Genomic DNA, 25,682 nt, shown 5'->3' on the forward strand with positions numbered 1-25,682 from the left:
GCTTCTGAGCAGGGGAGCGCCAGGATCGTTGTCGGATGTGGTTTTCGGCTTTTGAGAGTTGTCGATCCTGCAACTACAAGAACCGGCCGCCAAGGCATGAGATTGCGGTTATTTATTAGATGCCCTGTATTGGCTGGACATGTGATGACAACTGGGCAGCAGTTTTGACACTAAACAAGATATATACGCATATACGAAGGCCTCTTTGCCAGCAGGTAGTATCCAGAGATGCGTATACGCTTAGTCTGGCTCAGAAATGGCGACGAATGGATGCCTTGCTGACGCTTGCAGTGTTGGCACGCACGACTCATTGTGTAAAGGGCATCAACAGACAAGCGGTTTCAAGTCGGCCACGATGATATGGAAGCTCCAGCTATTGGAGCTTGGAGCTTGATTCCACATCTCCCAGATCTATACGCCTGTCGATAGAGTCATAAACCTATGTAGACTATTGCCTGGACGCTTCCCCGGACAAATTACCCAGAGCGCTATACGGCAGTCAGCAATAGGCTCCTAGCGGCCCCAGCTAGGCCTCAAGTGCTACTCCAACCCCAAGTGCAACGCTGCGTCTCCATTGAAGCGCTATTCGAATGCCCCAGAGCCCCCCAGAAGAGCCCCGCCGGTTCTCCAATTACCGCTTCCACCCAATAAAAGTTGGAGCCCAGCAAAAAACAAACGTCCCCCATATTTTTTCGCCCATACACCATCCATCGTCTCGTCCAATCCATCTCGCCCGCATCGCTGGCACGACACCGCAGCCTGGCCTTGCCCGAATCCCACTAGTCACTATCGCGAGAACCGTTACTGGGCTGTGCTGTGCTGGACCCGAGAATAGCGATCAGCCTGTCGCTCTCACCGTGTCGGCGCATCATTTGTTCCGAGCCAACAGCCTCACAGCGCTTCTGGCGTCTCCGAGACAAGGCGTGTCGCCTCGGCTAGGGCCGTGATCGTCGCCCGTTCCTGTGGCCAATCTGCGTTTCTGCTGGCCTCGCCCATTTGCCTGCTGCCAATCGACCCAATCGCAGCCTCCCACGAGACAATTCGCCGCGCAGGTTTTAGTTTTTGCTCAGCCTTGCTTTCCGCCCCACGACACGACCCCGCGATCAATCTTTACTCGTTCGTACTGCATACTGAACAAAGAAAATTTACGCAGAGAGAGAGGACGAATCCAGGCCAGACAACCGGCTTTTTCTTTCTTTTCTTTCTCCTCCCCTCTCCCTCTTTTTCCTAGCTGGTAAGGTGTCCTCCGTCAGGGCCACCTTGATACCCAAGACGCCAAGGTGGATTCCAGCGAGCCCGTTGTGGCATCTTCTGGTGCCTTGCAACACTTGATCACCAACTACCTCAACGGTACCCTTACAAACCTCTCGACCGCCTTCCAGGAGTCGAGCGAATACATCTCAGGGACCTTGGGAGTCCCGCCCACATACGTCTACAGCGGCCTCGCTGCCCTTGTGGCCCTTCCCATCACCATGTCGCGATTCGGCTGGTCGCTCAACCGCGAGCAGAGCTTCGGCGCCATGCCAGGAGGCGTGCCGGACATTACAAACGAAGATTTCAGCTACATTCCCGCCCAGGACTTGGACGATCCCAGGGTTGACTATGCCGATACCCGTTACTTTCCTCGACCTTCGGAGCCTGAAGATGACATCTTGTTGATCAAAAATAAGGGTGTGACATATCCGGCACACTTCCCTGCTTACTCGATCGGCGATGGCAAACTATACGTCAAGGATGTGCGAGATCGCATCGGCATCTTGATGGACCTGTCCTCACACACGACACGTCGCATCAAGCTCCTCTACAAGGGCAAGCAGCTGAAGGAGTCATCTGCGCCCATTCGCGAATATGGAGTCAAGAACAAGAGCGAGCTCATGGCCGTCATACCCGACGCGGATGGTGAAAACAACGGTCGATCGGATGACGAAATGATCATTGTGGATGAGCCTTCTCGAAGTGAAGCCAAGTCCTCGAAATCCAAGAAGAAGAAGAAGGGAAGCAAGAGGAAATCAGACAAGGGGGATCCTGCTTCCCCGGGATCTCCGACCAGCCCTCGCGACAGCGGATCAAACGGCGATGCGCCGGCAACTGGCTCTGTCATCAGTGCTGCTTCAAAGAAATTGAAGGAGATTGATGACGAGTTCCGGTCGAAATGGCTCCCCCTATGCCTGGACTACATCGACGCACCTCCCAAAGACCCCAAGAAGCGGGAGGACGAGCACAGGAAAATATCTGAAACTGTCTTGCAGCAAGTCATTTTGAAATTAGATGGCGTAGAGACTGAGGGCATCGATGAGATTCGACAGAGGCGAAAAGAACTCGTTAGACGGACCCAAGAGGTGCTCAAGCGACTAGACGCCGCGAAAGCATCATGATTATCTCATGCGTTGCTTTTTTTTTTGTCGCAATTATAATTATCATTATGTTCTGTTTTACTTTGAAATGCCTGTTTGGCCTTCAGTTTATACTGCACACAACTCTTCACTCTTTTTCTGCGATCTTTGGCAAAACATACACTCGTATTAAAAAAACATTTGGAAGAGGCTTTGGTTTGGAGATAAATGGCGTTGATTTACAAAAGAGATGAACGGCGGAGTGGGCGCGCTGGGATGACGATACCGCAGCAGCTTGGTCCATGGGCGATACACTAGACCTTTTTTTTCTCATCTACATTTGCACAGCCCATCATTACAAAGAATTAGAAAAAGAAAGCTGCTATTCCTATCGCATGTTATGGAAATGGAAGCTGAAAGAACGAGTGGATGGATGGATGCGTTACGAGACGACGCCAGAAAGAGTAGAAGGCGAATGGCATATTATACAGATTGATGATGCATGGCGACATAGAAGTCGTTTCTGGGCGATTAATATGAAATTCTAAATTCAGAGACTATATTTGAGCATTTAATTTTCTTTCCATTAGCCATTGTAAATTAATCTACTAAGCCATCTCAATAGAAATGCCATGTTTGGTGGCAACCACTACTACTATCTCGATCTACATCACATAATCACCTCTACTCTGCCCCATATTAGAAGCTCATTCACCTTCAGGCACCTTATCAGTACATGGGCAAGGTACTGAGGACCACAATCACGTGCATCACACGTCACGGGTCAATCAACGAAAAAAAAAATCGCCGTCGCCAGCCAAAATCCCGATAAGCCGGCAAATCGTCGGCCCAGGCCCTCTAGGTCTCGCAGCCCTAAGCACCACCAACCTGCGAGCCCTTCTTCGCCTGCCCCGGAACCCACCCTTGCCCGAAGCGGCTAGCCGCCCTTGTTCCAAAGGCACAACCAGCCCCAAGTCGGCACTACGATTTTCTCGCCCGTTAACTTGTATCGCGACCACTTCCACCAACTTCGCCCAGGGACGACTAACCCACAGCAGCACAGCAACAAATTCTCGCCGGTGAGGGTTTGTGTGTCTTCCGTCGTCTGTCTTTCTTCACCTTCTTTCCAACCCCCCCGAAAGAAACCGGTACGATGTCGTCGTTCGAGTCGGTTGTGAGTACTCACCAGCAATATCCCGTGATAAGCACGCACATGTTGTCTCGCCTGGATCCGAAATCTTTCTGTCGAGTGCCAAAGAAGGGAATGAGTTGCCTGGGCAGCAGGTGGATGCTTGCGCACAATGCAACAGCATGGCAACAAAGGGGGAGCATGGGATTGACTGCTGGAGATGGGAACATGATTTGCTTTTTATTTGTTTGCGCCGCTGGTGGCAATCGCTGCTGCTCATGCTCTCGGGCGTCTTCTCTTCTTTGGCACGACACGACGATCGATTTGTGATGGGACGAGACAACAACTGGATGTGCATGCATACCCATGAGGACACCGAATGCTAACTGCGAATCTCTATAGGTTGTCATTGACGGCAAGGGTCACCTCCTTGGCCGTCTCGCCTCCATTGTTGCCAAGCAGCTCCTCAACGGCCAGAAGATCGTTGTCGTCCGCTGCGAGGCCCTCAACATCTCTGGAGAGTTCTTCCGCGCTAAGCGTACGTCTACATCATCTCCTACCGCCCTTCCGAACTTATTTCTATGCGATTCTTGTTTTGAGCTGGAGCCACTCTCCGGAGTCGGCCGGATGAGCAATCGCTAGAATACACATGCGGATCGACTTGGAAAGAAGAGAATACTGACATTTCACACAGTCAAGTACCACGCCTACCTGCGCAAGATGACCCGATACAACCCCACTCGCGGTGGTGAGTTTATGCGACTCCAACATCCTCTTTGACTGTGTTTCGAGGATATTAACGAATTTGTCTTTCTCAGGTCCCTTCCACTTCCGCGCCCCCTCCAGAATCTTCTACAAGGCCGTCCGTGGTATGATTCCTCACAAGACCGCCCGCGGTGCCGCCGCTCTGGAGCGCCTCAAGGTCTTCGAGGGTGTCCCTCCCCCTTACGATAAGAAGAAGAAGATGGTCGTTCCCCAGGCTCTCCGTGTCCTGAGACTGCAGCCCGGTCGCAAGTACTGCACCGTCGGCCGTCTGAGCCACGAGGTCGGCTGGAAGTACCAGGACGTCGTTGCCCGGTATGTTATAACATGGCTCCTTTTGTTTGGACGAAATTGTGATGGAATTGCAAATACTGACTTGCCACCTACAGTCTGGAGGAGAGGCGGAAGGCCAAGGGCGCTGCCTACTACGAGCGCAAGAAGGTTGCTGCACGACAACTGTCCGACGCGAAGAAGAACGCCTCGGTCAAGGAGGAGACCGCGAAGGCCCTTGCGGCTTATGGCTACTAAGTTGGCCATTCCTAGGATCCCCTGCCGGGGGGAACCTTGGTACTTCGCATTGTCTTTTTCTCGTGCGTTTCATTAGATTGGCGCGGCGGTTCACAAAGGAATTATACTTGATTTGCTGAGTGATGGCAAGGGCGGCGGGCTTTTTGGGGGGCGGATGGGAACTTTTTTCTCCAAATTATTTTCTTCATGAACAATCTCTCTTTGTCAACGGAACCCATAACCCAATTCCACAGAGAAAATAAAGCACAGGAAACCCCAACAATCAGCACGAAAAAAACATGGGAAAAAAGGAAAACATTGTATTCTTCGCAATCAATTTCTTTTCTTCTCCTCGTGAGGGTGACTGCGGATGGACTGATGCGATGTTGTAATGTGGCTCGTTTTGCGTTTTTGTTTCTGCTTGCAAGGTACAACCAGATTGAGATTGCGGAAAAGGATCTTGGTGGGAAAATGTCTTCTTTTTTTCTTTTATATCTGACCCGCGATGGCCCTTTACTACTGCTCAAGGACGCTATTTCCCGGCTTATTACGGAGCAAAAAAAAGTGAAGTCGGCGACAAGGAATTGGGGGACGTGGGAGAGGATGGGCAAGTGATGATCATACCCTTTCTCTGAGCAAAAGAGGTGTCTAGCATTGCACAAATACTAGGAGTAGACGGAAATGATAAATGCTTTGAACAATTAATGATGATAATAATATGTGATTTCTTTGAGTTTGTCTTTTTTGGAGCGTGTGATGGTATTAGTCTTGGATATCACAGTCTTGGATGTTGTGGTTTTGGTAGTGTAATTTGTTACTCTTTGAGCTTGTCTGTCCTACATATAGGTAATTTCGATGATCTTCATAATTATTTTCTATAAGTGTTGGCGTTCATCATCTCTTTTCCCAGTTCATATAATTCATAGATTCTCTCCACATGTACAATTTCTAGCAGCTGTATTGATAAATACGTAATAGTAATTATTCAAATTCCATCTCTAGCATATCTAATATCCATCAACATCCTATGCCCATCAAATACCAATTTTGGAAACCTTGAATGGGTCCTTTTAGGGTAAGACGCCTTGCTTGAAGTTCAGCGCATCCACAGCTGAAAGTTGGGAATATTAGCGCCCGTCTGCACAACAGGCACCCCACAGTCATGTGCTGATAAGATAAACAACTTTCTGGGGGCGGCGCAGTGAGAGGTGTCCTCACTGGTATGATTTGGCGACACATGTGCTTCTGCTTCCAAGCTTACAAACTTGCTTTCCTTCAACTACTTTTTGTCAGCGCAAGGCATTGAGGCGCTTGAATTCTTTTCCTGTCTTCAAGACACGTACAATTCGATCTTTACAGAAAAAGAAACAAAACAAACTACCGGAAATCGGGAAACAAAAGAAAAGAACACCCATATACTCTCTCTCTAGAGGCCAAGTCGCAAAACCGCAAACATGTCGGACCTCGACCACTTCAGCATGCTGCCCATCCACATGGACCCCCAGTCCAAAGCCATCCTCCCCTCTGGCAGCAGACCGTCCAGGGCCCTCGCCGCTGAGCTCGAGAAGCTCAACAACCTGCACCGCGCCATCCTCAGCATCGAGGTTCCCCCCGGCGCCATCCCTCTGGTGCCACCCCCTCCGATCCCCGTCAACCCGAAGCGTACGGCCAACGTGTCCAAGCTGCGCGACAACGGCAACGCCGAGTACCGCAAGCAAAAGTACGGCGAGGCGATCAAGCTCTACACCCAGGGTATTGAGATGGCGCTGCAGAGACCGCTGTGGGAGCCTGCTGCGCTGGTGAGGGAGGAGGTGTCTATGCTGTATGCGAATAGAGCACAAGCGCACATGGGCATAGGAAACTGGCCTGAGGGCGCGGTCGATGCGGAGGCGAGCGTTGAGGCGAGGAGAGTGGGCAATGCAAAGGGCTGGTGGAGAAGGGGCAGGTGCTTGACGGAGATGGGAAGATTGGATGAGGCGCGGGAGTGGGTGAAGAGGGGGTTGGAGATGGAGGGTGAGGAGGCCGATTTGGTGACGCTGCTGAAGGATATTGAGGAGAAGATTGAAAAGGTGCGGGCTGCTTAGAGGGATGGATGATGAGGAGATTTGAGTCTGTGTGTACCTTATGACATGTTGGATGGGATGGAGAGAGCTTTGGAAGCAAGATGGCGTTGGGGAGTTTTTACTTACACTGTTTGCGATGCTGTAATGATATGTGGCATTCGTTGCTACATCAGCTGGGCTGCTTTGTCTTGCTTATAGAGGGCATATACACAATAAACAAGCTTAACCCATGAATCTTGATTGCTGTGAATCCTGTTTTAACCATATGTTGCTGTGTATATAACTGGGATATGATGTTACATATACACCATTACGTATATAATGTATTTCTGGTACTATGTCGCCGCACCATTACGGCTATAACATGTTGCCGTCTAAAATGTAGCATTGTGTAGCGGAGAAAATAAGAGTTCTAGTTTATTTGAATAAGCTCTCAAGCTTTTCATCAACTGAGATATAAGTTTGATTGCCAGTGTTCATTCTGTCCGCTCTGCTCGCTCATTGTCCTCAGCTGGGTCATCGCCCCATTTGTCGTAATTTGGCTCGTATTTTACTCGAAGGCTGGAAATGAACTCGCTAACACTCATTGCCGGTGCTGATAGGGGAGTATTGTCGAAATATAGGTCCTCTGGCTTATCTGTTGGAGGAGGGTACATCCATTGGCTACTTTGAATATCACCGTAGACCAGCTGGTGGTAATAGGTCGTATTTCGAGAACTCAAGGGTTGCCCAGGGAAATGCAAAAGCAACTCGCTGGCCCCCTTTCTGTTGCTTGGAAGTTTTTGACGACACATCTTGATGATTGCTTGGTAGTAGAGAGGGATGTGTCGCTGGCAGGGCGGTAATTCGTTTAAGTTTTGATCGACGCCTGGATGTGCTCTTCTTTCCCAATATATCGTCTCCCCTTTCCATTCTCTAATGCATGTAGGGATCGCCGCACTAAAGTCCGTGAGTAACCAGAGGAGGAGGCCAAGTTGGAAGATATCGGCTTCTTTTGACGGTGCGCAGTACGCTTTGTAGCCTCTAATGGAGTATTTTACAGGTAGATATTCCACCGGAACCCATCCCGCTATCTCATCAGGTTCTTGCCTCTTGATGCGAATAAGCTTAACGTTGTTTTGGTCGTCGACGCCGAAATAGCTTAATTTTAATTTTTGTAAGATCACATCGTTCGAATGGGCAAAGCTCACCGCTTCGACAATTTGCTTTGCCCACCTCTCTCTGACGGGCCAGGGAATAGGCTTGCCTACTTTTACACTTTGCCTGAGCAAGTCAGTCATGATGTGAGGCTCCCAAGAACGTAAGAACGATTTTATGTATTGCCTGTGACTGTTAGAAGTTTCTAACTTGTGGACTTGTGAAAGACTCACTGCTTGTCATCGACAACTATTCCAACAAATTCGGAAATTCTCTTGCCACCTTGAAGCTTTCGCAAAGCTTCGATCTCAAGGAAAAATAAAGGATAGTTCTTGCCGGTGTGGCTCAGTGGTATATGCTTTTGAGCACAGACCTTACCCCGGAGCCTGACCTTGCAAGTCAAGCCCGAGAGCCTCGCTTCCATCGCGACGTTGCTCTCCTGGTAAAAATGGCACCCCGATGCCAGCATACTCTGTGTTTGTCTGAAGGAATTGCAATCAAAATCTTCTGATGTCACCTCGATGTTTGAGTCCCCTGATATGAAGTCGAGATCTAAAACATCTACGCATCCTTGGTCCGAGGCTGCGGTGATCTCGACGGTAGTTTCCCAACTAGACAAGTCTTGATCAGCCAGGCAGTAATCAAGAACAAAATTCATCAAAGGAACACCGCCACGTGTTAGGTTTAGCAGCAATTCTAGTAAATATAGTTGAGTCCCCCCCCAGCAGAAGGAGTATAATTGGCTGTACGCGTCGAGGAGCCCGTCAACGACAATCTGTACCCTCCCCCAACGCCTGGGACTTTGTTGCCACCATATTCGGCAACTAAGCCTTTTTTGAGTCCAGTAGAAACCTTCAACATCCAGAAATCGTGGCGCCAATGTGTCGACCGAGTACTGTTCTGGGATGAAATTGTCCGAGCCAACTAGCTCGTCATCCAGGGAGTTAGAAGAGAGTTTACGCTGGATTTGATACACCAAATGAGGGTATCGTCTGATGACGCTTTCAACTTGATTCAAACCCGCGGCAGAGAATAGAGTGCGAGTTACTAGCCTCAGTCAGCCCATGAGAGTTTTGTGCTGGCGTACAATAGCTTACATCTAAGCCGGCGTTCTGGATGCCTCAAAGCGAGATCTGTCATTAGCTGCTCGTCCGCGGCCAATTCTTCGAGCACTTCTAACGGCGAGTGAATGGCTACAATGACGACACATGTATTTAGTATATATGCTAATGAACCCAAGTGTAGAATGATTAACACACATAGAAAGCCATCACTAACCTCTCTCCAAGGCAGATTCTGCTATCCACGTCACGAAATTACCAAGCACGAGGAACCGATCACTTTCGTCCTGACTATCGCCGAATTTGCAGATGGTGCGATGATTCGACCTCGGCAAGCCTCCTGATCTCTCCCCCAAGATGCCCAGCCTGGCTGAGTTTTGATCCACGACCTATCTAAGTTAGTAGTAGTAATTCTTCGGTGCAAAAGTCACGCTGAGTGCGTGTATAGAGACTTACCATCATGCCTCCCGTCAATTCGGTCTCGAAAATAGTAACAATGAGTATATTCGCCGTCCTAAACACGAAATCCCAGCCAACCTTTTTCCATTCATCGGAGCTCCTCGAGATTGCCTGAACCAGCCTCTTGTTACCGAAGCCGCTCAGGCTCATAATGGTGGCAGCATTGCGAGCCCAGCGGGCCAGGTCGGCACCGCGATTAGGAACGCCGAGGAAGACACACCCGGCAGCTCTGTCGACGATGTTTTGGTAGTATTTGTTCTCTGTCCAGGCCTTGTTGAACGCCTAGTAGATGTTAGTGCATGATATGTGAGATGTTCAGGTAGTGCAACCGACTGCTTTGACTACTAGGCCGCCGAGACTGTGTGCAACAAAGATGATGGGTGTCTCCTTCTGCTCTGGTGTAGTTCTAATACTGTCGATTTGGTTTAAAAGGTCCCCCGCAACCATCTCGATATCGTTGATTGTCTTTGTAAAGATGACGTCGGCATCATATCCAAAGGATAGGACTCTTGATTGAATGTTTTTCTCCGCGAGAAGCTGGGGCAGGCGATCTCGAAGCCAAATAGCCCCATCATCAGCCCTCCATGTTTTCAACCAGTTGCCGCCCAGTCCATGCACTGCGATGATACTGGGGTGAAGTCGGATCAGTATGCTGTAAGTACAGAACGAGGCTAATTAGACTAACTCTATACGCCGGACATTGGCCCCAGATATCTCGGGCGGTGGTATATCTTCTCTAGGAGGAAATGGTCGAATCCCAAGATTTGCTCGTGCTTCATTTTCTTGAGGCTGCGGTGGATTAGATGCACGCCGGAAGCTGCGAAGACGGTCAAGGCGCCCCATTGCGACTCAATGATGAATGCACAATGGTTGTACAATCACGATTGACAGCCAAGGCACTTTGAGGCTGGCAGGCAACACTCCCTCTCCGCCTGATTTTCATCGTAGGACCCTGGCTTCAATGATTGGATACGAGAGTCGCAATATCTTAGCTTCCGTATGCATGATAAATGATTCCTTTGGCTGCCACGTGCATCGCGTCTGCCCCGCGTAAAGCCTTACGAAAAGCCTTGAAACGCGGCCAGCTCAAACAAACGATAAAAGCAATCTACATGGGGGATCCTCTTCATTTGCCTGATGTAGGCGAACTGCCACCCCCTTGGTTGAGTTATTGGCAGGAGATTTCAGTGTACGTATATGTGATGCAGACATTGTATTACGTTAGATGGGATAGGGAGGCTTTAAAAACAAAATGGAGATTTTACACTTTGTCATATTATAATAAATGATGAGCTGGGCTACATGATTCTACTTATGAAAGGCACAGCATATACACAATACATAGCCACCTATCTCATACATAATGGCCGTCATCGAAACCTGTGCTTAACCATCGAGTGTTACTGGGGCCGTGTCTTAGACTGGGATAACATGTTGTACCTGCATATACACAACGTGGGCTTGCCAGATGTATAAGCACAACATCCAAATTCAAATCATGCAAGATCTTCTTAATGCAGTTTAAGGTTGTGGAGAAAATAACGGCATGCCACGTTTATCTCAATCTCAGCAGCAGAAACAACAACAAAAACATGGCCATGCATAAAAGGCACAACTGTTGGTCTTGTCTGTTGGTTGCTCCGTGCGTTGCGGCAGTTGAGGCCAAACTATTTACTTACTAGCAGCAGCTTGGACGCAAGGGAATCGGGTCGATCGCCTCTTATTTTCCCTTGCGTCAAATGGACGAAAAAGACGAGTCATATTTTGCAAGTTTTTGAGTTTAGAGCGACGGGAGGAAGATGAGAGAGCGGCAGTGAGGCTTGTATAGCGCTATGCAGGTAATTTAAAATACGCACGTCACACTTCTCCCTAGATAGCGATCGAGATATCTAAGGAACACTTCATAAGGTGGCAAGAAGATGGGATTAAAGTCAATATAGTATCATTCTCCTGTATATTATACTGACTGCTTTTCTGACTGCTAAGCACGCATGCGCGCTGTCTTCCTCTTTAACCGCTGTTACACTTTCCGAACAAGGAAATAAAAAAGACAAACAAACAAAGAGGTTTCCATTCTTCCCAGCATAACAGAGCAAAGAAAAAACAAAAAACCGATGGGGATTAGGAGATGAGATCTGATGTTGTTGAGTGTATCATGTAAGACGCAAGGGGTATATGTGAAATGAGTTATTTGTCATTTGAGTATGTCGTGAGTGGATGCCGTGGCGTTGGACTTAATTCATCTCTATCAATTCCGCAAAACGAGTAAAATGACCCCCTCCAGTGGAAAAATTCCATTATATCCCAGATGATGCAAAAAATAGGGGCTGATTTTGGTGTGGTTGGTATGAATGAGTCATGCGCTGTGGTTCTTGGAGATGGTCGCAAACAGCTTCATAGTGCATTATAGAGCTGCTATCAAGAGACACAAATAGCACAAGAACGGCGCTGCAAGGCAAGTATCGATTAATCTAGCGTGGCTGGTTTTCGTTTACTGGGCCTTCTCGTTGATGGTCTTCTCCACCGCAGAAGTCGTCTTCCTCCGGGGTCGCATGACGGCGTCCTGGCTGCTCATGCGACGGTCGAGGGCGCGCTCCAGCTTTGCGCCGAGGGCGAGCTTGCTCATGCGCTCGTACTTTTCCTCGGACAGGGTGACGCGCTGGGAGGAGAGGGCCTTGTTCTCCATGCGATCAAGACCGGTGGCGATCTCGCGGATTTCGGCATGTGAAGAGTCGTTGGTCTGCACAGACATGGCCACCGAAGGGGCGGCCATGCTGTAGGTGCTGTAACGGAGGGAAGCGCGATTCTGTAGATGCATGGTTAGAATACTGAGAGAGAAAAATAGAGGTATATCAAGTAGATGAGAGAGAGAGAGAGAGTAGAGGGAGAAGAGGCGCGCTGCGCACACGACAACAGAGTAGCTTATCTATCCATCTATGCTATGCTGGTAGCTCTGACTCAAGCAACGCACAACATACCAGATAGATGGAGCTACAAATAAAGGGAGTTTTAGTGCGAGAGAAAGACAAAAAGACATACCGAAGGAGCCATGATTGGGCGAGCAGAGTCTATGGAGACAGGCATAGCGGTGGTGTTTTTGGCGACTTGGAAGCCTTTTTAACAAGAGAGAAAAAAACGAGAGCGACCCGCTGGGAGGACTGTGAGACCTATCGAAGGCAGGGGTTCCGTGCTAGGCGGCTGGACTGATTGGCGACTGCGTGTGACGAGCTCCGTCGCTCCAACCTAGACAAACAATGCAAGATGGAGAGGAGAATGAGAGGAGCGAGTGGGAGAGCGAGTAAGTTGGAGGTGTGTGGTTTAGCAAGGGGGGCAAGCTAAGATGCGAAGCTTGGCTTGAGCGGTTGTCGCAAGTTTGGTGTCAGGTTTGACCGGGTTCAGCGAGGAGAGCCAGGAGGGAGCTGCTGGGCCTGGAGGTGATTGGAAACAAATAATGGAGACGAGTCCTTTTTCTTCTTTTTATCTCTCTGTGTCTGTGTTGACAGCAGCTGTTTGCTTGTCGTGTAGCCAATCGGGATTTTTTTTTTTTTTGCAGGCGAAATTGAACTGCGGCAGGCTGCGTCGCGGTGGCCGGCTAGGAGCGATGCTGGAGTGGGCTCTACAGGGAGAAGCAATCAAAAAGAGGCCGGTTGTTTACTAGAAACGCGCTGGAGAGATTGAGAACAAAAAGAAAGGAAAAGAGAGGGACGGACGGGAGATGATGAGCACGAAGCTGGTGGAGCCGATGGAGATGCAAAGTGGTGCTAGGTTCGTTTTAGCAGCACCGAGAAGGAAAAGAGACGACAGTCGTAGGGGAGGGTGGACGTTCTAGTGAGTGCTACAGCGGGGTTACCTGGCATGCAAGTACCGGCCAAGCGCTGTAAGAAACGGGGGTTGACGCTGGTTAACGCTGGTGCTAGGCAGGGGGCGGTGCTGTAGCGGATTTTATGGGGGGAAGAGGAGAGGCATGATGGTGAGTGCCTAGCATGGACCCCGTATATACTGTAGTGCTGAGTCTACTGGGCTTAGTATCTGCTAGGACACCAAGCGCTGGTTTTGGCGGATAGACTCGGAATACGGTTTCTATTTTGATGTCATAAGACGGAGCAGATCCAGTTCTGGGAAGCTGCAGCGATTATTTTCGCGGCATCATTCATCATTGGCTTCAAAAGTGTCGATGTGCTATATCACACCGCGTGGGTACACGTAGCGTACTTGTAAGCGCCTGGGCGGGCTGCTGATCCATAGGGTACCTGGTAGGTACTGCCGAGAATAGGCGGCAAAGCTATATTATTACATGTCACTAAAACATGTAAATACGAGTAGGACTCAGCGCTGCCATGCTACCAAGTATGTCATTGCCTTGCCGGGCAAAAAGAAGAATCTTATTTGTGATGACGCGAAGCCTAGGGTGCTGCGTTGGCAATGGCAGATGCTCCAGGTACCTAGACGTTATGCTGGAGGTGGCGCTGGTGCTAGAGCTGATGCTGTACCTGCATAATACAGCATGGCCATAATGCTGCCTCTTACACGGAGCAGTGTTTTATACATGCACCGAGATCAATGCATCCTCTCTTTGCTCCAACTCAGTCGTCATCAACGAGCATCATTCCTCAATGAAACGGTAACGGGTTAAAAAAAGACCAAAACAAGCTTTCACTACGGCCCCCGAGTAGCTTCTAGCAGATCTTCGTCTTCCCGCTTCTGTCTGTCTGCTGCCCATCTTCAGCGCGTTAGCGGGTACCTGCTGGCCATGTCCCCTAAGCGAACCCCCAAAACGCCGCGGGGCGCCAACTTGCCATGTGCCAGACGCATGGTCAGGCCACCACTTCGATGCCTCGCTGCCTCTCACTGGTTTGTCTCTCCGCCACCAGCAACCCTAATCTCTGTCTTGCCTCTTGCATACCCATGTCTTGCGATGCCTATTCGCCGCAAAGGGCAGCGAAATGCGCTAACAGCCATCCTGGGCATAGATCTGATTCTCGACGAGAACAAAGAGACGCTGAGCAAAACAATGCAAAACATCACGACTCGACCCGCCAACAGTTCCATCGTTCCATGACTTGACTCGTCGCTTGACAAGACTCGCAAATCACAAATCATCACTGCAATCACCATCATCACTCACCATCATTATCGCCACCCGCAACCATCTTCTTCCACTACAGTATCTGGACCTATCACCTCTATCCTCCAGTTGCGCATGTCGGGCCACAACACCTGTTTCCTCCGCTCAGTCGGGCCTCATCCTTCAGCCCAAGCGCACCGCTGAGCCAATCAGGCCATCGCGCAAGCCCCCCATTATGTCTTTTCTTCTCTCGCAGGGCAATTCTTTACATTCCAGCGCGGGGACGCCAAGCGGCGAAAAAGGGAAGCCTATCCCTGCAGCTCGTGCGCCATTGCACGTGGCTGGCCAGGGGAGGCTTGAAGCTTGGACGGGGCCAGTGTCTGAGGACAGGGCGATAATCCATACTGGCGCCGTCAGGGTCCCTTGCCTGGTCCGGAGAACGCCGTGGTAGGGCAAAGATGGGCGACTGCCGTTTTGGCGATGGCCGTGACGATGACGACGATGGCCGTTTTTGTCGACAAACATGGCCGATACTGTACCATCTGCTTGCTGCAAGAAATACGACGCCGTCGCGAGTGCGATTTGACTTTGTGCGGGCGCCGTACAAACGAGCACTGTACAAACGAGCACTGTGGCCGAGAAAATAGACCGTCACATTGGGATCGACATCGTTACGCTAATCCTCCATGTTAGCTTGCATAAGCAGACAGGCCGGCGCAACGCCATCCAGCCTTTTTGCGCTTTCAGCTGATTTGTCTAGGACCCTTTACTCTAACCATGCACAGCCGCATGTCGCAAGCAAACAAGAAACCTCGCAGGTGGCTCATTGACCAAAGACATGCAAATATCTCGATTAGCACATCGTAATATGTCTCTGCAAGCTCTTTCCAAGAGACATGAGAATTAGTAAAGCACCAATTGTGCGCTACAGCAATAAAAGTTGAACAGCGGACTTAGACATATCGCGAAGTACTAATCGAGATATGTTGGGATGTATTTGCATCTTCATCCTGAAGAAATTGAAGCAAGCACGTTTATTAACTTCCAGCTTTCAGTCACCACGATACTTTGAGACATGAGCAACCACAATACGGGGTTCACTTGTCATCTGTATTTCCTTGCTCTGGTTCTGTGCAAGTACACATCGTGAAGCTGTATATATACGCATATTCATATCACCGATCTTAGAAAACAACAAAGCGTATTCGGATCAGACTTATAGCTCTCCCTCCTCCGCCTCCTTTACCCCCCTTCAAGTACCTACAGATGTGCACATTGAAACAGAAACATTTCTTTATTGATACCCCAGTCTACAAGTACATGAATGAGAAACAACTTTGTGCCTTCAATGAGCCAGCCATTAGAAAATCAGTGAAAGTACCCGCCCAACGTTTTTGACTCTTAGTTCCGAGACTTTGACTTGTGACTCTTCTTGGATGACTTTGACTTCTTGGATCGATAGTCATACGAGCTGCTAGACGACGAAGATGCAGCCGTGCTCCCAGACTCTGAGCTTTTGTCGAGAGACAGCCCTTTCATAAGAGTATACGGCGACTCGCACCCATGATTTCTGGATGATGTTCCATACGCGTACTTGCGCGATCTTCCCTTGCGACTATCTGTGACTCTCCTTTCTGGAGAGGGGCTGCGACTCGGCCCTACCATCAAAGAGTTAGCTTCACCAAAACTCGACAAGGGAAGAAGGGAGAATTTTGAGTTGACGAACCGAATCTCCTGCAGTCATCACAGCATCCATGGTCACATGTCCTCTGGTCACCCCCTATTCCCAGCGAACTCATATCATCTTGGATATCAGTCAAGGGAGTGGAACACCAGCCTTGAGTATTGGGCCCTTGGTTGCATTTGCAGCATATCCAGCTACCGCCCTTGTCCGCGAACTGACAGTTTTTCAGAGGACAGGACAGTGAGCTGGACTGGGCTGGTGCAAATGTTGCGTTCCGACAAGGAGTTTCGTAGCCCGTCTCCAGATCAATCTTTGCCGAGGGGCAATAGTACCAGACGAGCGAAGTGTGAGCACATTCGTGGTATCGGGGATGTCCGTGACACATTGTGAGAAAGGCAGCAGTGTATTTGACGCTGGAGTCTGGAATCTGGAACAGACCAAGGAGAAGAAGATAATGGTATTCGATAAGAAGTTGATTGAAAAGTAACAAAGGTAGGGCAAGGAAGATCGATTGTTCTGACTTTCTTTCTCTCACTTCATAGGGGCAGAACTGTGTGTTTATATAGAAGATCTGGCTGGCATCTTGGCTGCTTGCTCTCATCGAATCGAGTAGAATCCGCCACCTCAGCGTCAGAGTCTATAGACGGCGCCATTCGAAACGAAGCAAAGAGACAGTGCTTGGCTGCAATCATGTCGTGCCGGACAATATCTCTTTGTCGTTTCACAGATCTCTTGTGGGATCTCTGCCCACCATTCTTGGCGATATTGAAGCCACTAATCTCATACTTCTGTTCAAATTTCGAATACGAGCTCTTCCTTCACCCCATACTTTGGTTGTGAGATCCTACGTATTAGCCTGCGCCATCAGTCATACAAGCCTACGCTCGTGATACCCTTGCTCGCAGACATATGCAAGATGAGCGGCCCGGCGCATTGAGATCTAGCTCTGATCCCAGAGAATCCCGGTTTGCGGACGGGGCTTGAGCTAAATTAGAAAATCCATCGGGTTCAATGTCTCGCATAGCCTCTTGGGTTCGCAAATTGAGCTATGTGTGACATATTAACCTTTGTTTTAAGTACTGAAGACAGAGATAGATCAAAGATTGGCTGATGCTTTCCCTCAGTTTCAGGTCATTCGAACCACGATGCCCTATGCAGAACAATAGCTACTTATATTCTCAGACAGATCGATCTTTGTTTCAGCTTTGACCATCTACACTGATGTCGATATCTTGTTAGTAAGGCGGACGAACCGAAGCGACTCCGCAAGTCAGCGCGCCGCTGAGGCTCTGCGTTACAGTTGGACTATTAATTGCATCTGTGATACGGTACCGAATTGCTGGGAGAGATTCTTCCGAGTGTTATGCGCCATCGGGATGATTCAATCCCGACATCTCGCATTTTGGATCTTGAGATACTACCCTACCATCTTTTTCCTTTTTACCTTTTCATCTCTCGTCACAATGCCGTAGATGGCGGACTGCCCTGATCCCAGTCAACACGAAATTGCAGAATTTAGCGACTATTGCTTTGAGTGTCGCCTTTTCGGGGATCACAAGCCAGGGATGGACCCAAAAAAATTGCACCAGATTGCTTGTATGACATTTTTGACAGGTTGGTCGCCAGTCAATCGTTGAGGCTTGGGATGTCTCACAGCATAGAGTTTAGACTAGGTGGCGAACCCTGAAGTTCTCAGCCTTGCTAATTTCGCTGTTTGGGCAAACCGCCGGTGAGTGTGTGTAGGGGTCTATGCAGGTAACAAATAGTATCAGAGCGAGTAAGAGAGGAAAGAGGCGAATATTAGAGTATGCCTAATCTAATATGTGCATTAATAGTTATAAGGAAACGACTCATGGTGTTTTGAAGACGCCATTGGTTGTGTTGACTTATTACAAAGAGTGCTTATACTGAAAGGACTGGAAAGAGAAGATAGGTTATTATGGTAATTGGTTACGCTGCGATTTGCTTATCAAATTAAAGGAATGCAGCGGCTTCATTTCACGATATAGTAAATTAGAAGTCAAGTTCCCGTATCCAATCTGTTTATCAATTATTACTAATTGAACCCTTTCTAGAACCCGGATATCACGATATGTTTGTCTTGCAAGCCAACATCACCATTCTGACCCGGAGGGTCTTTCTTCCAGGCCATTTAACAGTACCATGAAATCTATTTTGTTTCCTTTCTTCACTTCATCCACTCTCCTAACAGCCCCGTGGCAGACCCTCGTTCACAAAACGGGCAGCAGATGTGATCGCAAGTGGTGAGCTCCTGATATATCATCATGCCGCTACACCGGCCTGTCGTGTTGTGCGTCTTGCCGCACCAACAGCAGTTCCAGACGCCATCGAGGCGGTTGAAATGGCATTCGGGACGATGGCAGAGAGGCGCGGGCTCAAACTCTGCCGGGGTGGGATAAGAGACGACCTTGTGGGTCTGGGATTTGCAGGGAATGCGACCGTTGGCTTGGGATTCGGCGCAGTAGTCCCATTTTTGGGAGGAGTGGCAGCAGATAAGATCGTATGTCAAGAGTTGACACATTTTTGGCTGCTGTGATTTGTGTTGAAAGAGATGGCGTTGGTTGCAAAGAGGAGTTGGTTCAATTCTGATGAGAAGTGAGGAGAATAGAAATTTCTGTGAAGAAGAATGAATGCAGCTTGGAAACAATCAATTTATGAAGCTGATGGTAGGAGACGATGGAAGAAGAAACAAGGAAACAGCTGTCTTCTTATTTATCAATGAACAGAACTAATATGTCTGCTTGTCACAAGATGATCTTATCCATCAATCCGATGCTCGCTTCTGCCGCAATTTATGGACCATCCAATCCAATATGTCCATTGCCCGGCCATTCGAATCACGTTCAAGAACTCACCGAAGCCGCCTCGCCTAAGCGGGATGAAGTCATTCTTCTCCATAACACAAAGCCTCGAATCCCGGGACTGCGGCCCGTCGTCCCTCCTTGCTGCCGGCCAGGGTGATCGTAATTTTATTTTGTTCCTTTATTTATCTTACTCTTTACCGTCTTTCCATAATCACCTTTTACACCTCTTCTTCAAAGGTACTGAAGCCTGCTTCTTTTCTCGTCCATCTCTAGATGTGACATTCTGTCTATATCGTTTGACAGAGTGTGTCAGCTGTAAAATGCAAAATGCTCTTTTGTCCAAGCCAAAAATTCTGACTGAGAAGGATACACTAAGTTATGAAGTCTCTCGTTTTTGTTAGGCTAGATATTGTAGCGCGCTGGGGACAGTGACAGGAGATCTGGTGAATGGAAGACTTAGAGACGAGGCTCGCTTAGAAGCGGAAACTAGAGCTGTGGCTGAGAGACCATCTGTGCGTACAAAGTACATAAGCATGTGCTATGACACATCTATACGTATGCCATCATCGAGAAATCCATGCAGATTGACCAGTGAATGTCGAAGAAGCAGCAATAATCATACGAAGAGCGGAATATGCACACGGGCGAGGAATATAATGATGTGGCGGTTAATGGGCTACGGTAAATACACCGAAGAAGGTACCCAGGTACTACCCAATATTAGATGGCATATGGAGGATGAAATATTTATCGCGATGAGCAGAAATAGGCGTTAAAATGCGGATCGAAGAGCAGTGGTTGGATACTTTTTGGCGTCAGCTCCACTTACTTACGGTAAGGAGGCCTTGTGCTATTTGTTCGCTTTTATTATTGGATGAGAATGAACAGACCTTCCACTTATTTGTACGTGATGCCCTCATCGGATTGTACGCCCGTGAACGGGGAGGCCGGGACTGTGGCGTATGGATATCCTGAATCTATCACTTATTTTTATTTCCTTGGATGAGGTGACGAAAACCGGGTTGATGGATTCATGGAGGGGAGCATGTGGCTTTCGTGACTCTACTGATGGAGCCCTTTGACATAGTTGTATTGTATTTTGGGGGCGGATGTGAGTAATGTGAATGTGGATGCATTGGTGGCTGGAATGGATGGCTGGGATTGCTCAAGTGTGGCCGCTGTAAAGCAGGGGTTGATGATCTTCCAAAGATGAGTGGCTGGCTGACTGGCCACCTTAATCTTGTATTCATACGCAAATGAATCAGAGATAGTCTTGTGTAATGGAACGAGAGTATATGTAAATGTAAATGTTTATTAGCATACTAAAATATATGGCAAAGGCGAGAAAAAGTAATGAAATCAAAGAATAAAAACACATGCGAGGCAGAAGAGGGAGGGAAAAAAATATACCACCAAACGTATACAGACGCAGATATCCCCCTCATGCTCACCATAATATATTCATACACAACTCCTACAGCAAAAGCGGAGAGAAAATAAGACCCGAGGCCCAAAGGCTCCCCAATTATGTCACAAAGCAGTAGCACCACTCTTGTACTGAGCTCAATTATGCCTGTGACCCTTGTGGCGTGTCCAACTGAGACATTATTGAGCCTGATTTCGCCCCCAATGTTTTCAAGCTTATTTATTTTTCGTGGCGTCTGGCTGCGTATTTACCCCTGACTTCTGCATGATTGCAATGCACACCTTTTGCCTTAGAATGAAAAGTTGTACAGCCCCAGAAAAGAAAGACGAAAAAAGTAGCAAAAGGAGACAAAAAAAGAGGAGATGGCTTGGGGCTTTTATACATCAGGAGTGCAGCTTTCGCAAATGTCATGGTAACAAAATGTATCAGGACACCCTTTCTTCCGCTGCTGGCAAGTCCGGTAAACGTTTCTGCCGCGCTTACATTTGCAGCAGATCCATCTCCCATTCAGATCTTGCAGCCGACAAGTTCCCGAGCTGCAGGCTGGCGAGATGAGGCAGCTTCCCCTTGCACAAGGATTCTCGCCGGTGGCTTCAGGAGATGGGAGCACGGTGGTGGCAGCACAAGGGCTGTAGTGGTTGGTGGCCGGGTTCAGGGCCGCCTCAGAGCAGTACGAATATCGGGGGACGAGGCTTGATGGGTGTGTACAGGGGTATTCATGGTGGTAGTGGATGTAAGAGTACTGGCACATGTTTCCTATTTGCCTTGTAGAATTTGTATATCCTTGTCTCTTCCTCTCTCCTCTTCAGGTCTCACCTCGAAGGAGTAGGAGGGCGGTTGGCCGAGACTTCTTGTGACAGCAATCCCGACGATGGCTTCGGAAATGGGGGGTTGTACGAATTTTGGGGTGGCCGTCTCGGCAGGATGCGTATTTTCTTGGTCCGCACCCGGATGGCTCTTTAAGTAGACGATAATGTGGTGACGCGCCCTGAAATGATTGGCGGTGTTGTAAGACAGAATATGATGTGGCTTATCAACTTGATGGCTTTGATTTTATGTCCCCTTGCGTTGGAGTGGATTAAGAGCAAGGAATATGAGAGCTTTATGGCTAGGAGCGTCTGCCCCGAGAACTTGACAACAGTCTCCGTGTGTAAATATTAATGCAAGAGAGTAGATGGGGCTTGAGGAAGAGAGAGGCCGGATATAGGTGCTCGCAAACTTGATATGCTTCTCTTTTCTTGCACTGTTCTTGATATACTGAGGCAAGAGTGTGTTTCTGGCCGCTAAGTTTTTTTTTCTCTCTCAGCCACGTCCTTATGGAATTCACAAGGGCAGGATCGAAGAAAGTAGCCACCTTGGCAAAGGCTGATGACACGTCTTATTATGGAGTTTGAGCTTGGTAAATCCAATGTTATGCAGTGAAAGGTGAAAGGTAACAAGAAGCAATGAGTTCTGAAGGTGATATCGGGTAGAGAATGCTGCCAGTTGAGTGTTGTGGTATTTGTTCTGGTCTGTTAACATGCTGACGAATGAAACGATGAAGTAGAAACCCGACTTCCTTTATATACTTCATCCACGTCGGCGCATCGTTGCGCGCCTCTGCTGCTCGATCAACTGTCAATGACTTTATCCTCGGTCCTTGCTGACTAGTCGAAACGCCCACTCGTATTAGAATCGCCGCGTTGGACCAAATCGTGGAGCCATCGTAAGACTGCTTCCCACACAAGCGGGTATATTTACCACTCTCCTGAAGGAGTGATATCTCCGCACCTATTGCTCATAATAGCCGTGATAACACATCGTTTATCCTTTGCCTTGGCATAAAGAAGGGGGGCACAGGAAGTAAGATACTTTTGCTCTTGGATCAAATGCAATAATAATAGATGACTGCAAGAGGAGGGGTGGCGTGAGAAAATTTTCATGAGATGATATCTGTATGAAGCTGTATTCTCACCTGTGTTGATCAGGCAATAGACCACGGCATGGCTTGTTTTTGGTACATATCAGACATCTTGATCGTATCATATCGCGTATTTAGAGTACAAAAGGTTCTTTAGATAGGTGAATAAGTGTGGCGAGGAAAAACATAATAAGCTTGTAAACATATAGGTCGCTCAAGGTGCCTTTTGTTAGGTTACAGCAAATCGTTAATGTGTGAAGCTCTCGTGGAAAGTTGCAGGTGCTACCAAAACCGCGTGTGCGCTCTGGGATAGGAAGATTCGACGCCGTCGGACCACATACAAAAGGGACCCACGATTTGTTGTGATACTGTCTAGATTTATAGAGTTCATGTGCGATATAGGAAACGCCGCGGACGCAAACCTTACATCTCTGGATGAGACACCCGTGGCCTTTACTGTATGTCGTTTCGGGGTTATGGCCAAGTTTGGATCGCCCAGCGCCACAAAAGACAAATAAGAGATCGATAGAGCAGGCGGGGGGACAAATATTGTCGAAAATGGAGGTGTAGTTGATGACCGAAGGACGTTAATGTTGTTGGATCTTGGACTTGATATTGTCACCGTTCGATTTTGGAAGAAGCACATGCCGCGAGGATGATTTGGTGCAACATAAAACGTGCTGCCAAATGTTCAGCTCTTATATGGCGTTTAAGAAGGTAGAGCTGGCTCGCTCTTTACTTCCAGCTTACTCTGCAGAGCTGTAGTTAGATAGCCCATCACTGTCAAGTCGGCTGACTTAAACGCCCTGGCGGCTCGCTTCCTTTCGTAAGTGCGGTTATCCTAAGAATTAGGTTAGAGGAGATAAACGTGGAAGCCCAAGAAACAGTCACACAATAACGGCTGAAGAGTAGCAAAACACGCGAGTGGCCGATACAGAGCAAACTCTCGTCACACCACATGTGGAAAAGAAACATTCATGGCGTCACTTGATGATACACGCGCGGACTCGACTCTAATAATATAATAATCCTAGGAACAAAGCCAGGTGTGTTTTATTGATTGGACAGGGCCTGGAACCGCACGTGCTTGTTGATCAAGCTGTAGCGGTCGTGGCAATCAATTGTCCGCTAGAGAAGCTAGAATTGCCAGTTAGACTTGGGTACTATTTCCGACTATTGACATCGTTGTCGGGAAAAAGTAAATCGACGATAGCTTCTCGCCAATAATCTGGTTTCGGACCGACTGAGGCAAGTGTGAATCAGCTGTGAACACGGTCAACATATAGAGTGATGCCTAGTCGAGAATCTCCTTGACCAGTACCATGAGTCCTTGTTAAAAAAAAGTAAAATAGATGTGGGCGAGCGAGTCTGCTGTCCCCGATTGGACAGCGTGGACAGCTAAGGAGGGGATCTGACATGTTGGCCTGCAACTATCCGTGAATGGATCCGAGGGGTAGGCAACACACCAGCAAGGCTGTCAAAGTGATGTACTACAGCCTTCCAGCTCCTGAGACAATTCTTCAGTTCACGTATCGGAGTCCAATCTAGGTCTCAAGTATAACAGTCTCTCAGAGACAAATCATACAGATTTCAAGCACCACAAGGGCAATACTAGCCGTAGCATTGCATACAACCATAAAGATTGCAATCTCAGCTGCCGGAGGAAGACGTAGAAGCCGTGCAAATATGAAGAAAGATTAAAAAGGTGTAATGATATTAAAGCTTTTGCCCGAGTATCCATCAACGCCATACATGCCATAAATATCCATTATCGTACAATCAAATCACCTTAGAATCTAGACGGTGGATTGCTGGTTAGCGTTATAGATACTAGTAGATATACGAGGGGTTACCTTACCTTATTTCATATGAGCCTGCTCTCGTCATATATCGCACCCACTTGACACTGGAGTAATTACTCTTCTCGAATACCTTCAGATAGCGAACCAACAGGCCTGAGCTGGTAAACATCAGCAAGCTAAAGTTCATGCTCAGGGGCGGCCGGCTCCATGCGCGTTGATTTGTCATGCTGGTGAGGCTAGCTTCGGCAGTGAGGACATATTCGCTCTGGCCAGTAAATCTGCCAATCTTCCAGACAATTACGTTCTCACTGGGCTCGTACTTGGCCTTTCCTTGCGTGCAGCGCTCGGTGATCTTGGCAGTGTTTAAAGGCGTAGGGATTTTGATAACAACGTTGGTGGCAAAGAGCTTGGCTCCGAAGTTGGCCTTGACGCCGATGCTGTATTCGACCTTTGTGCGGCCCACCTCGTTTACAATGGCGTGCACCTTGAAAGGCAGGTTGACGTTTTCTGTGGCGCGATAGCGCATGAGCTCGAACTCGCCGTCTGGGGGGACGAAGCTGATGATTCTGTCAGTGTCAAACTTGCCCAGCTTGACGCACTGGTGGAATTGACAGTCCTCCAGCGTGACACTTCCCGCCGCTGCTTTGGTCGCCTTGGTGCCCATTTTGTTTCCGCTGGGCAGGCTTAGCAGCCCGTCGTTGTCCAGCAGCAATCGGTCGTTGAGGCCAAACTTGCACTCAGGGGTACCGGATAGATAGGCGCGCATAACAATTTGTCCCGTGACATCCGCTCGTAGTACTGCGCCAGTGGCGGACATGAGAAGGTTGATGTCCTCGATGACATCGACGAATGCTTCGTTTTTGCGATACTTGACGTCTGCCTTGCGCCATGATAGCGCGCCGGTGGCCTGCATTGTGATCTTGGACGTGTCTTCGGGGCGCGATTCGGACTTTACGCCTTCGGTGGTGATGTACATCTTTAATGTGTCGGTCTCGGTATTTTGCGGATAGCCAAAGTCGATGATTTCTGTTCGTTAGAATCCCAGTGTTAGTATCCGTGCCAGTGCGTATATCAGCTTCATATCCAGTATAACCCACCATCCAGCAGCTCGTAAACCAGCACAAAGTTGTTTTTGACGGCCTCCTCGTCAAACTTGCCAAAGTACCCCTTTCCCAGCCCGATCAGCCGGTAGAGGAACTCAAAGACCAGCGCGGCATTGGCGTTGCTCTTGGTAATGGCTACCAGGTAGATGTTTTCGTGCTTGACATGGCTAAAGGTCGTGCTTCCGAGCGTCAAGATGGGCGACCGCACCTGGGCGTTGGAGATGACCTGGATGCGAAAGACATCGGCAAGGCGAGGCCGGCAGTCGTTGCGAAAGGCGCGGAAGATGAGGTTTTCACCCTTTTGATTGAATATGAGCACGCCGGAGAGCATCTTTGCGGAGAGAGAACAAGAAAGAAGAAGAGAAGGGGAAGGGAAAAGAGAAGAGGGCCCGAATCTCTGGCAAGAGCTGTGGCTGCTGGTGTTTT

The 25,682-nt window shown here is 48.7% G+C and overlaps 11 protein-coding genes across 11 annotated transcripts; 3 read left to right on the forward strand and 8 right to left on the reverse strand.

Annotated features, from left to right (window-relative positions):
* Positions 1-256: 256 nt before the first annotated feature.
* Positions 257-2,375, forward strand: GGI43DRAFT_423001 (BAG family molecular chaperone regulator; the record flags this gene model as incomplete). Its single annotated transcript, XM_083208174.1, has 2 exons — positions 257-314; positions 1,240-2,375. The coding sequence occupies 2 exons, from the start codon at positions 257-259 to the stop codon at positions 2,373-2,375; spliced, it is 1,194 nt and encodes a 397-aa protein (XP_083060613.1).
* A 739-nt stretch (positions 2,376-3,114) lies between these two features.
* On the forward strand, positions 3,115-5,432 carry GGI43DRAFT_405629 (60S ribosomal protein uL13). Its single transcript, XM_083206042.1, has 5 exons — positions 3,115-3,507; positions 3,865-4,000; positions 4,157-4,210; positions 4,281-4,539; positions 4,614-5,432. Exons 1-5 carry the CDS (start codon positions 3,487-3,489, stop codon positions 4,750-4,752), a joined length of 609 nt encoding a protein of 202 aa, XP_083060614.1. The 5' UTR covers positions 3,115-3,486; the 3' UTR covers positions 4,753-5,432.
* A 646-nt stretch (positions 5,433-6,078) lies between these two features.
* On the forward strand, positions 6,079-7,043 carry GGI43DRAFT_51765 (uncharacterized protein). Its single transcript, XM_083209940.1, has one exon. It carries the CDS (start codon positions 6,186-6,188, stop codon positions 6,813-6,815), a length of 630 nt encoding a protein of 209 aa, XP_083060615.1. The 5' UTR covers positions 6,079-6,185; the 3' UTR covers positions 6,816-7,043.
* A 227-nt stretch (positions 7,044-7,270) lies between these two features.
* On the reverse strand, positions 7,271-9,071 carry GGI43DRAFT_423003 (uncharacterized protein; the record flags this gene model as incomplete). Its single annotated transcript, XM_083208175.1, has 4 exons — positions 7,271-7,431; positions 7,462-8,117; positions 8,165-8,978; positions 9,029-9,071. The coding sequence occupies 4 exons, from the start codon at positions 9,069-9,071 to the stop codon at positions 7,271-7,273; spliced, it is 1,674 nt and encodes a 557-aa protein (XP_083060616.1).
* Positions 9,072-9,125: 54 nt separating this feature from the next.
* Positions 9,126-10,822, reverse strand: GGI43DRAFT_405639 (esterase/lipase family protein). The gene is made up of 4 exons (XM_083206043.1): positions 10,137-10,822; positions 9,785-10,079; positions 9,449-9,733; positions 9,126-9,381 (listed from the first exon to the last, which is right to left on the reverse strand). The coding sequence occupies exons 1-4, from the start codon at positions 10,292-10,294 to the stop codon at positions 9,205-9,207; spliced, it is 915 nt and encodes a 304-aa protein (XP_083060617.1). The 5' UTR covers positions 10,295-10,822; the 3' UTR covers positions 9,126-9,204.
* Positions 10,823-11,363: 541 nt separating this feature from the next.
* Positions 11,364-12,718, reverse strand: GGI43DRAFT_51827 (uncharacterized protein). The gene is made up of 2 exons (XM_083209941.1): positions 12,491-12,718; positions 11,364-12,257 (listed from the first exon to the last, which is right to left on the reverse strand). Exons 1-2 carry the CDS (start codon positions 12,533-12,535, stop codon positions 11,943-11,945), a joined length of 360 nt encoding a protein of 119 aa, XP_083060618.1. The 5' UTR covers positions 12,536-12,718; the 3' UTR covers positions 11,364-11,942.
* A 1,581-nt stretch (positions 12,719-14,299) lies between these two features.
* GGI43DRAFT_405641 (uncharacterized protein) lies at positions 14,300-15,853 on the reverse strand. Its single transcript, XM_083206044.1, has one exon. It carries the CDS (start codon positions 15,039-15,041, stop codon positions 14,700-14,702), a length of 342 nt encoding a protein of 113 aa, XP_083060619.1. The 5' UTR covers positions 15,042-15,853; the 3' UTR covers positions 14,300-14,699.
* A 64-nt stretch (positions 15,854-15,917) lies between these two features.
* Positions 15,918-16,585, reverse strand: GGI43DRAFT_383989 (uncharacterized protein; the record flags this gene model as incomplete). Its single annotated transcript, XM_083203466.1, has 2 exons — positions 15,918-16,174; positions 16,243-16,585. 2 exons carry the CDS (start codon positions 16,583-16,585, stop codon positions 15,918-15,920), a joined length of 600 nt encoding a protein of 199 aa, XP_083060620.1.
* A 1,643-nt stretch (positions 16,586-18,228) lies between these two features.
* Positions 18,229-18,878, reverse strand: GGI43DRAFT_52128 (uncharacterized protein). The gene has a single exon (XM_083209944.1). The coding sequence runs from the start codon at positions 18,740-18,742 to the stop codon at positions 18,389-18,391; it is 354 nt and encodes a 117-aa protein (XP_083060621.1). The 5' UTR covers positions 18,743-18,878; the 3' UTR covers positions 18,229-18,388.
* Positions 18,879-20,767: 1,889 nt separating this feature from the next.
* Positions 20,768-21,323, reverse strand: GGI43DRAFT_52140 (uncharacterized protein). The gene has a single exon (XM_083209945.1). It carries the CDS (start codon positions 21,200-21,202, stop codon positions 20,828-20,830), a length of 375 nt encoding a protein of 124 aa, XP_083060622.1. The 5' UTR covers positions 21,203-21,323; the 3' UTR covers positions 20,768-20,827.
* A 2,882-nt stretch (positions 21,324-24,205) lies between these two features.
* GGI43DRAFT_423004 (Mu homology domain-containing protein) lies at positions 24,206-25,587 on the reverse strand (the record flags this gene model as incomplete). Its single annotated transcript, XM_083208176.1, has 2 exons — positions 24,206-25,179; positions 25,251-25,587. The coding sequence occupies 2 exons, from the start codon at positions 25,585-25,587 to the stop codon at positions 24,206-24,208; spliced, it is 1,311 nt and encodes a 436-aa protein (XP_083060623.1).
* Between the last annotated feature and the right edge of the window lie 95 nt (positions 25,588-25,682).

This window comes from Trichoderma evansii (genome assembly GCF_050947405.1).
Source record: "Trichoderma evansii strain SZMC 28006 chromosome Unknown GGI43scaffold_10, whole genome shotgun sequence".
NCBI lineage: Eukaryota > Fungi > Ascomycota > Sordariomycetes > Hypocreales > Hypocreaceae > Trichoderma > Trichoderma evansii.